Source organism: Tauraco erythrolophus, chromosome 9 (genome assembly GCF_009769465.1).
Source record: "Tauraco erythrolophus isolate bTauEry1 chromosome 9, bTauEry1.pri, whole genome shotgun sequence".
In the NCBI taxonomy this organism is placed as follows: domain Eukaryota; kingdom Metazoa; phylum Chordata; class Aves; order Musophagiformes; family Musophagidae; genus Tauraco; species Tauraco erythrolophus.
The window spans coordinates 22,883,477-22,896,557 of record NC_141473.1 but is presented as its reverse complement, the minus strand read 5'-3'; the positions used below and the strand labels follow the sequence as shown (position 1 = coordinate 22,896,557).

Genomic DNA, 13,081 nt, shown 5'->3' with positions numbered 1-13,081 from the left:
AGCTGTCATAGCAGTCATGCTGTAGCTGCATAAATTTAAGCCCATTTGGTCTCCAGCAGCAGCGGCCAGATGCTTCAGCCTACGGTGCTGAATGAAGATGCAACTGTTAACCACAGCTGGGGTAAGGGCATTTCTGCCTGCTGTTGATGACAGTATTGGAAACATCCTGCCCATCTACTGAGGGGTGAGCTGGGCTGGATGGGGCTGGTACCCAGTGGGTGGCAGGACCGCCCCCAGCCTGACGTGGTGACTGCAGCTTCCTCTCACAGTGTGACGCCAGGGAGGAGCACAGCCCCGGGACTCTATCTGCAGGTGCGGGGTGGATGAGCAGCTCGTGTCGGCTCTCTCCTGAGGATGCTTGACATGGAAATGAGCTTGGACCCGTCGGAGCTGCAGCCGCTGGGGGAGTATGACTTCGAGAAGAACTTCAATTACGAAGAAGCTAGAGAATGGATGCAGGAAAATTGGTGAGAGAAGCTTGCTTCCAGGGACCCCCAGGACCTGGGTAGCCCCATTGAGTCCTGCTGTTTCTAGCAGAGCATGCATGGGGTCCTCAGTCCCGAGGAGGAGGTTGGGGGACTCCAGTTGCAGTGATGGTGCAGGTGCTGGCTGCACGCCTGCAGCTGTCAGGGAAGGACTGCGGCAGCGCATTGGGCAGAGAAAACGGTGGTTGAGGTCATGCTGCAGCACATAGGGAGGTTGTGGTGTGACAAGAGGGCAAGGGGCAGCCACAGACAGCCACCACAGTCCTTGTACTGGGAAACAGGGTGCTCAGCTCTGCTGTGCTGCCCTAAAGCCTTGGAAAGGAGTGCGACATAACACATGGCCCTTGAGCATCTAGCTTTCTGGTGCAACTGGCCTCTTTAGGCAAAAAGCATCCTCTGCCTGCAGGGTCTCATGTATAAGCAGACAAAATGCGTTGATGTGTTTGCTCTGGATCCTACTTGCAGGTTACTAGATCCTGCCTCGTCCCATCAAGGTCCTGTGGAAATCTCCACAATGTAACAGCTTGCTTTCTTTCCTGCAATGCCCAGGGTTTTCCTTGCCAGCTCTGCTCACTGTCAGGGCAGGCTTCTTGTGACCAAACTCAACCTTAATATGAGAACAGGAGATCTTTTGTTTCTTGGTGAGAGCACTCTGCTGAGGCTACAGAAGTCCAGCTGGAAACAGGTCATTCTGGATCTTTTCCTGACTGCTCACTCTCCTCTACTTGTAGGCATAAGTCCTTATTTGTTGCTGTAGCGTATGTGATCCTGATCTTTGGAATCCAGCATTTCATGAAGGAACGGAGAGGCTATGAACTGCGCTTCCCACTGGCCCTGTGGTCCTTTGGTCTGGCCTTGTTCAGGTAAGAAACTTTGCTAAAGCCAAAGACAGCTGTAGACCTTCCCTCAGGACTGGATTGATGGGAAGTTCTGGGTATCCACTAAGTCATTAGGGAAATAATTTTTTTTTGTTTTTTTTTTCCCCTTGGAGGCCATGTTACATAAAGGAAAGTGAGATATTCATACAGGTCATTGGTTTCCTGCCAGAAATACTCCAGTAAGTCAAATGACTGTGCTTGAAAATCGTTAGTGGGTAGATTTGAATGTGAAGTCTGCAAGAGGAGAGAACCTTGTTCAAAGGGTGCCTGATAAGTACAAGTTTCATTTGAGGTCTATTACTCTTAAAAATGGAGATTAGGTTTTTTTCCCCACCTTTTTCTAATCCTGTTGTGTAGGAGGCAGGGAAAATTCTGATACGCTCGCAGAAGCACCTTTCTTACTGTAAATCTAAAGAAGAGAATGAAAGACGCTGGGAGATCCTCTCTGGCTGGTAGCATGAACTGGTTGAATGTATCAAAGTCACTGACAATCGCCAGTCCCTTGGGTTGTCTTTCCAGTATGCTTTGACACAGGCGAAAGTAGAAAAAAGTATGAGTAGTTGCAATGGCAGGAGAATGATGGTACAAAGATAGGGTTATTTGCTGCCCGTTTTTTAGAGACACTTTTTAAGAACAGCCTGATACTACTGCCAAGTTCTCACTTTGATTTTTTTTTTTTTTTTCCCCAGCCATGAAAGATGTGAAGATCAGTTTAAAATAACTGTTTTCAAACTGTCTTGTCTTATGGTACTGGTTTCCTGCAGTGACCATGAGAATGATTCAACCCATGCTCTGTAATTAAACAAGCAGATGTCAATTTTCCAACATTCCACTCATCTCCACACCTTTTTAGTCTGTTTGGTGGGAGAGAGCAAAACTAGACTACTGCCTCTGTAACTCCAGAGGAGTGTCTCTGCCTACATGCACAAGCTGGCTTTGGTCAAGTCTAAGGGACGCTGGTTGCCCTCTGTGAGGGTAGGACATGGCAGTGGTCTGTAAAATCAAAAGTTGGGGTGCAGAGGGGGTCAGGGGATGACTATTCACGGTCTGTTTGGAGACGAGATCATGCAAATGAAACGTATAGTTTGATAACAAAGGAAAAGAGATGTTTCTTCTCATCAGCTGTAGGAACTGCCTGCTGCAGCAGACTGTAAGCGTTCCCTGGGCATGCACTGTTGGGTCCTGTCAGGAGATGGGACAGCAGGACAATTGTCCCCCCTTTCTGACCAGACGTGGCAGCTCTTACTCTTGAGTGCCTCTTCGAGCAGCAGAAGCAAAGGGTGTAACAAGGGACCATTCTTTGCTGCTCAGACCTTGGCTGCTGCCATCCTCCAGGAGCTGCCCCATGGCACCAGGGAAGCCAAAGGGCCGTGTTGGTGGCTCATAACCTACTTATTCCTTGTGCCTTGCTGCTGTTCTGGTGTCAGCAGCAGCCCTTCCCTGCTCTTGCAGAAATATGTGTTTCAACTCCTGGCCAAGAGGTTTTGGGCAAGCCTATGCCCAGCAAATGCAGGGCTGAAACCTGCTTGGAAGTCTAAAAAGATAACAGTTTCTTTAGATGTCCTCGAGACTGCTCTGGGCACTGAGATGGAGTTAGCTCAATATTCTTGGGTGCAGAGCTGTTGGAGGCTCTGGTGGGACCCTGGGCACAGCGTTCAGCTCTCCTCTGGTTTTCTTGCAGTGCCATGGGGGCCCATCGGATCTGGAAGCAAATGTCCTTCATCCTCTCTACCAAGGGATTTAAGCAATCAGTGTGTAGTCCATCCTTCTATGTCCACCCCGTCTCCAAGCTTTGGGTCTATTTATTTTCACTGAGCAAATTCCTGGAACTGGGTGAGTCTTAAGCTCCTTCTTATCCCACATGTTCATAACTCCTTTGTTTTTACAAGCAGGTTTTTTTTATAGGTGTCTGTCCAAGTGTTATTTGGAGAACAGGGCTCTCTAGCCTTGCACATGTCACTCACTTTCTCACTCCCTGTTGCTCAACCCAGACGACATGCTTGCTCTCCACAGGGTTGCAGCCTGATGTTATTGTTCTGGTTTGATCCCCAGGCCAGCGCCTGAACTAGGCAATTCTGCACTGGCATGACTGCGGCGAGGTGGCAGCAGGCAGGCAGGGGAGGTGTGGGCTTTTCAATCAGTTTCCATCCAAAAACCTACAGAAAAGCTGGTCTGAAATGCTGTGTAGGTAGAGCTAAGGGGCTCTTGTGTCACAAACGTGCCAGCAGTTAGGTGCCTATGTGGACTTTATCGATACAGACGATTTTAATGGGAACATAGGTTCTGATGGGATCAAGCCACATAATGGCTTCATCATTGCAGCTCGCTCATTCTGCCTCATATGGAAACTTGTGCAACTGCTGTGGTTTTTTTACCTGACTAACTCTCTCCCAACTCAAGGTGACACTGTGTTCATTGTTCTCCGGAAAAAGAAGCTCATCTTCCTCCACTGGTACCACCACGCTATCACGCTGATCCTCATCTGGTATGCCTATAAGGATATGGTAGCTGGCAGTGGCTGGCTTACAATCTTGAACTACAGTATCCATGCTGTCATGTACTTCTACTACGCCATGCGAGCCGCAGGCTTCCAGGTATCCCGCTACATCGCCATGGCAATCACCATTTCACAAATGCTGCAGATCGTGTTTTATCTAATAATTAACATTTTGGTGATCTTCTGGCGGGAGGATAAGGTCTGCCATGCTACCTGGGAAATTATTTTGTTTTCATTCATGGGTTATACCAGTATCCTGGTGCTCTTCGGCAACTACTTCTTCAAGACTTATGTCAGGAGAGCCCAGAAATCAAAGGGGGAATAAAACTAGGGAGGGAAGAAGAGACTGGGGTGGAGGGGGGAAGAGGGAAAAGGGAAACTTTTCACTCCTGTCTGGAGCTCAGGTGCCTGGTGGGATGGGTGTGATGGGGATTAAGAGGAGATCACTCTGGATAACAGCCTTTAGATTGACTTGTGCATTGGCCTTTGGTGTGTCTGTCTTGCAGTGGGTGGCATGCCAGAATGAGGTGCGGGTTGTCGCAGGCTGATAGCAGGAGGGGAGGGGAGGTGGCTGGAGACCTCGGAGCCATGGTTCTGCTTTTCCTCTTTGCTTCTCTTGGGTTTGCCTTGTGCCTCATCTCCTTCCCAGGGACTGCTAGGATCCCGCACGCGCCAAGTCTCTCCTTGGAAAAAAGTAGGTACACTCCTCTCAAACAGCACTCCCTACTCCATGGTCCCCAATTCTGAGGGAGAGCAGAAAAGCAGAGCCCAAACCTGCTGCCACTCTGTGTGTGGGGTAGCCCCAGTAGGTTGCCAGTGGGAACAGTATGGAACTAGAAAATCCCTGTTGTTTTTTAAGGTTTGTAGGGAGGGGAAAGAGGAACATCTTTTTCATCCTGGAACCAAACTTCTCCTTTTAGCTTGGAGCAGCACTGACTCCTACTTTGTACCAATCTGTGGGGACAGGGTCTGCTTAAAGAGCATTTTGTGGCCAGATGCTGTGCAGACATTTAGAGCTGTGCAGCACCCATGGCTCGCCATGCCCAGGGCAGGCAAAGACTGAGCTGGCTGCACGTCCCTTTTCCAGCCAGGCCAGAGGGAGATCACCTTCCCCCTTGCGTCATCTTCCAACCCCAAAAGTTACCTGCATCCTCAAACAGAGAAGCAGAGCGTGTGAGCCTCAAGCTTGTTGGCTAGCAGGTGAAACCCTGTTGGGATGCTTTCCTTCCCCAGTTTATACCAGTATGGGCTTTACCAGTGTAGCAATGATGTTGACGCTCAGTCCCTGCCCCTCCCTCAGCCGCCTTTCCCTGGGGCTGCAGTAAGTGCTGTCCCCACTGGTGTCTGCCTGGGCTGAGCTGGTAGCAGGAGGCTGACAAGACCCCTCAGGCGAGGCAAGGTTGTGACCCATGGCCCCAGGATGGGCTCAGTGGAGTCCTTCCCAAGTGCCGCACACTCTGGAGCTCCTCAGAAGGGCCCTGGGTGAGAAGATGAGCAGTGGTGCCTCCAGCAGACAAATCCCAGCCGCTGCTCATAGGAGCACAAAATGTACAGCTGGAAAAGCAACACCAAGACTGTGAACTGAGCCTGAGCAATGACCTGACTAATGCCTTACCAGATCTGCTGTAATGATGAACTGGCAGACATAGGTTACCTCCGTAACAGTGACCCAGCTGAAAAGAGCTTCCGGATGATGGGGTTAGCAGTGAGACATGAGGGGCTCTGCCTGGGTGCTCTCTTCTCCACTGCAGTGCAAGGAACTGAGTCCTGTGAACTTTAATGGCTGTTATCCTGAGTGTGTCCCTTGTACGATATTAAACAATCTATTTAACCTGAACAGTTACTGCCTCAGACATTAGGAGCTGAGCAGGACAGAAGGTTCCCAGAGCCAGCTCCTCTCAGGGTGCATCTGCCACTGCGTGATGTGTAAAAATGACTAATAAATGCTGTCATGTATGGGTTGATTTATTTGATGCCTTTTTCATACCTGGCCTTTGCTCTGAACTGTGAGAGAAGTATTGCTTTCTCCATCTCAATCCTCTGTCTTCCTGAGAGTTAGCAAGTGTAAGGTGTCCAGGAGACTCTCCCTCTGTGCTTCCCTCTTCTGCAGAAAACAACAGCTGGTCCTGCTGTCCAAGCCCCTTTGCTCACTACCAGGAACTGGAAATGAGAAGGAGATGGCAAAAAAATCAGGCTTTTGTTTTACCCTCTGAACTGAGCATATGGCTGCTCGAAAGCACTGAGCTTGATAAAGCCAAGACAAGCTTCGAAGCCTGAGCCTGGCCAGGAGCTCCGCAGTGTCCAAGCCTCTGGGTGGATGCTGTCTCCTATCTGGTGAATGGGATTTGGCTCTGCAAAGCTACCGCAGGGCTGTGGCTGCACTTCCCACCCCGGAGAGATGGCAGCAGCCTGTGTCCTGCCCCGTCTTCCCCAATGAGCAGCGCCCCAGCTTGGGACTTCCCAGCATGGAGGGTAGGAGCAGAGCAGCACCTTCCCCAGCTTTGGGAAATGCAGAAGCAGGCAGTGTTTGGGGAAGAGGAATAAACTGACCTCTTTGTTTGGGAGCTCTCTTTAGAGAGGAGGGGATGGTGAACGCATGGGAGTAACAGAGTGACCTCGCTCCGCTATTTGAGGCACTTTCTGTGACAGTGTGATCCTGGTGAGGCAGCCGCCAGCACTCTCCTCACATGTGCCTTTGGCTGCCCCAGCAGTGCTCCCTCAGCTGAGCCAGGCATCTCCGCAAGCACAAGAGCATTGAAGAAGCAGTGTGTTTCCACAGTTGCTCTTTTCTGCCTAAACTGCCTGATGTGCTCTTGGTGCTTCAGAGGTGATGTTCTGTGGGATGAGGTCAGCTGGCCAACCACTCGCGCTCTGCCAGCACTGCTTCTTGCACTGGAGGCAGGGCTCTGCACCTCCAGAAGGCTTCACCCCTGGAAGAACTCTTTGCTGCCAGCCCATCCACCCAGGCTTCTTGGGTAAGAAGTATCTATTATGGGGCAGGAGTCACCCTAGCAGACACAGGTTTGCTGAAGAGTGTCTTGTAGGGACCTGCTATCCCCCTCCAAGAGGCACTGCAGCTTTTCACGCAGCCACATCCCTCCTCCCAGAATGAGGCTTCTCCCAACGCTGCCAGGAGGGCTCGCGTTACCCCGCCTGCTCTACACCCACCCCAGGGAATGCATGTTGCAGGCCCAGGATCAGCCCCTTCGCCCTGCCATTCTCTCTGGCTAGGCAAAAAATAACAATAAATTGCTCAGGCCTAGGCAGGGCAAGACTTTTCTCCTGTGTTTTGTGTTGCTGCTACTGCTGCTGTTTGGCAAGTTGTCTGGAGTGCTCAGCTGCAGGTGTGAGGGAAGTAGTGGTGCTTGCTGGGGCTTAGGGAGCTAATAATGATGTCCTCCTTCCCCAGGTCAGTGCTATTTCCCTGAAGATTTGTGGAAATGACTTCCTGGCACTCTGTAAAGAAGAGAAAAGTCCTTCTTAATGTTGCTGATGAGCCGAAATAGCCAACAGACCTGTTTCGGAGGGGACATATCTTGAGTTTTTGTCTATTTTGTTTCTTTTTTACTTTGAGGGAACAGACAGCAGTTAGTTGCCTCTTTTGTGCGAGAGTCGTGGCTCAGGGGGAGCCATGATCCCTGCTGAAGGCACCTTTGGGGACCCCAGTGCTGCTGGAGCAGCTTGGCTTAGGAGCGGCGGGAGGGAGGTGGGGAGGATGCAGAGTGCAGGGGAGCAGGCCTGCAGCTCTGGCAGAGGCCGGGCAGGGGACGTGTTGCAGAGAGAAAGTCTTGAGGGGCAGGAGGAGACGGAGTCCCAGGCTGCGACAGCCGGTGAAGCAGGGCTGGAGCGCCAGCGGGGACCGGGAGAGGCGAAGGATTTGCCCAGAGGCTTTTCCCGTCCTCAGGGCGCGGGCAGGAGCGCCGCATCCCGCGTCCCTGTCCGGCGCGGGCGCTGCCCGCCGCTGGGTGACACCACCGCACTGCTTCCGCCGGCGCGCTGGGGTCCGGCCTCCGCGCTGCGGCCCGGCCTCCGCGCTGCGGCGGGCGGTGAGCGGGCGTACCGCCACCGCAGCCTCTGCCGAGCCTGGCGGCGAGCAGGTCCCAAAAGGCAAGGACGACAGAAATTAGATCCATCTCGGCCAGTAACCGGAGCCCAGTTTTCCCTGTCTCCAGTAGGAGCTTGGATGTTCACGTCCAGTCTGCAATTTGGGGCTCGGTTGAGCGAAGTGGTACAAGCTAGCAAGCACCAAGCAAGAAAATTCTCCCCTGTATCAAGAGTAAGAGACTAACCAAGGACGGTGTTGTGCTGCTTTTCAGCAGAGAGAGAAAACACTGATGGCAGCCACTGAGGAGACCCGGCTGTTGGGTGCACTTTGCATTAGTCTTCAGATAAAGACAGCTATGGGCAAACGGATCGCACAAGCCATGCCAGTGATGGGGGCTAAAACACTGGCCTTGAATAATGAAAGCACAAGTAAAAAAGTATGTAGATAAATGGAAATTTTTCAGACTATCTGGGCATAATCAACTTCAGGCAAAGCAATCCCAGAAATACTTGCCTTTATCTATGAGAACTACTGGGGGACACTGAGGCATGGAAAGACTGTAAAATGCAAGCTTTGTACCCCCGCTTCAAAATGAGGACTTAGGGACCAAGGTCAAAAGCCAGGACCTGCTGACGGTTAAATCCTCTTACCCACCCACCATCCAAAAAATGCTGGAGCAAATAATCTCATTACTTGTAAGCAATGGAGATGAGCAGGAGCCATATGGACTTGTCAAGAACAGAATCTAGTCAAAGTAATCTGATTTTCCTCTATGACAGGGTAAGGGCACGGTGAAGAAGAGCCCTGGCTGCCATGTTGGCGGCTCTTAGCATGATGTAGATGGGATGTTGGGTAGGTACAAAACCCATTGGATAATTATACTCAGAGAGTTATATACCATTCACTGTTGAAAAGGAAGGAGTCTGTTGAGTGAACCTCAGGGACATCTGTGCCACGATCTGGGTTTGTTCAGCATTTCCATTAATGACCTGGATGATGGAGGAGAATGTGCATTTGCTAGATCTGCAGATTGGGAAGTATCCAGTGACAAAGTTACATGCCTAACAGGCCTTTCAAATAAGCAGGACTCTGCTAAAAACCACTTCCTTGGGTTGCAGCACCAAGGAGGTATAGCTAGGGAGGTACTGAGGATGTGTGAGAGAGAGAGGTCCTGGAGAAGGTCTGTAGGACATCTGCTGTATTTGTGCTGGACCAGAGAGCATGATGTCCATGTCCTGGACCCATGGGGAGGGAGCCAAATGTGGGAGGCTGTACTGGTTCAGCTGCATTGGGAAGGCAGGTGGCATGTGGAAAGCAGGGGACCTCTCCCAGGACTCTGCTGCCAACTTGTTAATTTTGTTATTTATTGTTGGCCAGTCAACATGGATTTATGAAGGGCAAGTCTTGTTTGACCAACCTGATCTCCTTCTATGATAAAATGACCCGTTTAGTGGATGAGGGAAGAACTGTGGATGTTGTTTACCTCAATTTTAGCAAGGCCTTTGACACTGTTTCCCATAACATTCTTCTGCAGAAGCTGGCTGCCTATGGCTTGGACAGGTGTACGCTTCGCTGGATCAAAAATTGGCTGGACGGCTGGGCCCAGAGAGTGGTGGTGAATGGAGTTAAATCTAGCTGGGGCCAGTCACCAGTGATGTTCCGCAGGGCTCAGTGTTGGGGCCTGTTCCCTTTAACATCTTTATCAATGATCTGGATGAGGGGACCTAGTGCACCCTCAGCAGGTTTGCAGATGTCACTAAATTGGGAGGTAGTGTTGATCTGCCTGAGGGTCGTGAGGCTCTACAGAGGGACCTGGACAGACTGGATCAATGGGCCGAGGCTAACTGTATGAAATTCAATAAGACCAAGTGCCAGGTCCTGCACTTGGGCCACAACAACCCCCTGCAGTGTTACAGGCTTGGGGAAGTGTGGCTGGAAATCTGCACAGCAGAGAAGGACCTGGGGGTGCTGGTCGACAGCCGATTGAACATGAGCCAGCAGTGTGCCCAAGCAGCCAAGAAAGCCAATGGAATCCTGGCATGTATCAGAAACAGTGTGGCCAGCAGGAGCAGGGAAGTGATTGTCCCCCTATACTCAGCACTGGTGAGGCCACACCTTGAGTACTGTGTCCAGTTTTGGGCCCCTCACTTCAAGAAGGACGTTGAGGTGCTGGAGCGGGTTCAGAGAAGGGCAACAAAACTAGTGAAGGGTTTAGAGAACTTGTCCTATGAGGAGCGGCTGAGGGAGCTGGGACTGTTCAGTCTGGAGAAGAGGAGGCTCAGGGGGGACCTTATCGATCTCTACAATTACCTGAAAGGAAGTTGTAGGGAGATGGGGGTTGGTCTCTTCTCCCACGTTATGAATGACAGGATGAGAGGGAATGGCCTCAAGTTGCACCGGGGGAAGTTTGGGTTAGATAACAGGAAGAATTTCTTTACAGATAGGGTTGTGAAGTATTGGAACAGGCTGCCCAGGGAGGTGGTGGAGTCCCCGTCCCTGGAGGTGTTTAAAAACCGTGTAGATGTGGTGTTGAGCAACATGGTTTAGGGACCCTGACAGTGCAGGGTGAATGGTTGGACTCGATGATCTTGAAGGTCTCTTCCAACCAGACAATTCTATGATTCTATAATCTCTGGCATCTGCAAATTTTAAGGTTTTCCTGAGGTTGTGTCAGTTATTTGCTGCCATTGTACAAAGTGTTCTCAGCTTAGAGCTGGGGTGTGATTTGCCATCTGGATGGATGCAAGATCTGGATCTATAGGTCTGGATCCTATGTGGTGCAAGACCTCTGACTACAGAGGCAGACCCCATTGTCCTCTGTACAGCATTGGGAAGGACTAGCTTGAACCAGCCAGCCAACCTGCAGAGCCACTGGCCACACATTTGCATGTTACCAGTTGCCTTGTGTGGATACTGACTCAGTCTGTCCTGCTCAGAAATCAGATTGTTCTGGTGAAACGTTAATTAAAATGACTGCATGAAAAGTCTCGGGCTGAAAAATCAGTACCTAAACTATGTCTTGACTTTCCCCCACTGGCTCCAGCAGGAGATCATTAAAACTATGTGCTGGACTTGCCCTTCTGCTCTGCATATTTGGGCATATCTTTCATCAGCTGAATACCACAACAGTCAGCAGCAGCCAGCCTTGTACGCTCCCACCCCAACCAAACCTCATCTTCTCTGTGGGACAAGTAGAGGATCTTCACAAGCATCATAGCACCACAGAGAACAAACAAAGCTGCACAGAAACTGCTCAAGGCAAAGCACAGCTACTAGAGCAAGTTAAAAGGGAAGGGGGATCTCATGTTGCTCTTGGCTTCAGCTAGGGAGAAGAGAATGGAGAATTTTGTTTCCCTCCATAGACACATCACTCAAATGAAGCTGGGTCTCCAGTTTCTTCTCCAGGCAAAGCTGCATCTTTATGAGAGACGCTTGTTCTGGCTTTGCTGTGTTCCCACCTGTGCTTGAGACCAGCGTGGGGTGTGGAAAGGGCATAGCGGAAGGACCAGCTGTGTAAAGAGCTCAGCTCTCTCGTCAAGGAGTAGGAGAGGATTGTGGAGCCACCTGGCTAAGGTTATCAGGGAGAGGAGTTAGACTCAGCTGTGGGTCAGGCTCAGTGGAGGGGGAGAAATTATAGAAGATCAGGCACTTCCTTCTTTTCTTAGGGGGAAGAGCTATAGCAGAGAAGGAAGTTAAGCCCAATAGCATTGAGGTATGTGTTTAGTAGGAAGGCTGGATGGAGGCTCCAGCACAGAATGGAGACTACCCACTGGAGGGACCTCAGCAGCACTGGCACCTAGGGGCAAGGTAGGATCTAGGTTATGATGAATGGTCTGTCTTGGATGTGTTGTGTGTATGTTTTAGATGTTTATGCTTGATCTTGCAGTGCATGTTGCTGATAGGGTTGTGCTTCCAGCGGTAGCTGTTTTGGTGCAGGGTGACTTGGCTCCCTTGTTTTGGATTAGCTCAGAGTGAAGCATAATTTTGTTACAGAGAAGTTGGGCTGACACTGGTGACTGCTTTCAGCATGTGCTCACCAATACCTTCAGCAGCTGCTGCTCCCTGTGGAACAGGCTTTGGCAAAGACTGAATGGCTCATATGCTCTGCTTGTGAGGGATGTCTTACTGTGTCCTTCTGGCAATCCTTTCTTAAGAAAGAATTTGCTTCCTCTCTGCATGCTAGCAGCATTGCAGAAACCTGCTTTATGCCAGGTTTGCCTGTCCCATTCATCCATGTAAGATAGTTTGTTATAGTGATGTGGGGTTTTTGTAAAAGAAAAATATTGAGACTTTGCTTTTTCCTTGGAGCACGTGCCTCATGAGGGGAAAGGAGGCTGCGCTGGGTAGGGATGTCCTGCTCCCCTGCTACATCTTCCTTCGGCCCTTGGAGGAACCTGCTACATCCCTCTGCACTGTACATGCACAGCAGGTGCATGTACATCTCAGGAGAGCCGGCTCCGTCTTACAGCTTTCCCAACAGAAACTGTGCAGGGGTAGGCCAGCAAGGCATTTTGCTGCAGCCAAGCTCTCCCCTGAAGATCACTGTTTAAAGCAGGAGTACCCAGAGGGGCTTCCCTGCCCTGGACTGCCAGGACCTCAAAGGCCCTAGCCCCATCCAGCACGGTGAAGAAGCCTGTGCCAGGAGAGGCTCAACCTTCCTGCTGCAGTGGGTGCACGCAGGCAGGGAGTGGGGAGGGGTCTTGTTTTCCCTTTCATACTGTGCTGACAGGCCTTTGCTATCCTGAGAAGCCCAGTGTCTGATTTGTAAGTGAGGAACAGAGATAGCTCCTCCAAACCTCAGGCCCCTGTTCTGACTCGGGCAGCCTCGTGCTGGTGCTCCCAAGGATGCTCGCTCTCGCTCAGGCTGCTGGTGCTTGATGTCAGAGTCTTCAGTCGCAGACTTGTGCTCTCAATAACCAGACAGGCAGAAGCCTTAAAGAGATTGTGCCAACTTTTACTTTATTATCTTTTTTTGAAATGGGATTTGGGGAGGGAAGGAGATGTGTGAGGGGGAGCTGATCGTTGCAAAAGGGGACGCTTTGGATGTATGTGGGCAAAGGTGTTCCTGTCTGACTGAAAAAGACTGAAGCAGTAAAGCACAGGCAGGACGCCGCCTCGGTGGATGTGCTTGCTTTACAGGGTTTTTGGTTTTAAGGTCTACTTTGTAGGTTATCTC

At 50.8% G+C, this 13,081-nt stretch overlaps 1 protein-coding gene across 1 annotated transcript; it reads left to right on the top strand.

Annotated features, from left to right (window-relative positions):
• Positions 1–363: 363 nt before the first annotated feature.
• ELOVL3 (ELOVL fatty acid elongase 3) lies at positions 364–4,185 on the top strand. The gene is made up of 4 exons (XM_009989693.1): positions 364–467; positions 1,217–1,348; positions 3,045–3,196; positions 3,764–4,185. Exons 1-4 carry the CDS (start codon positions 364–366, stop codon positions 4,183–4,185), a joined length of 810 nt encoding a protein of 269 aa, XP_009987995.1.
• The last annotated feature ends 8,896 nt before the right edge of the window (positions 4,186–13,081 follow it).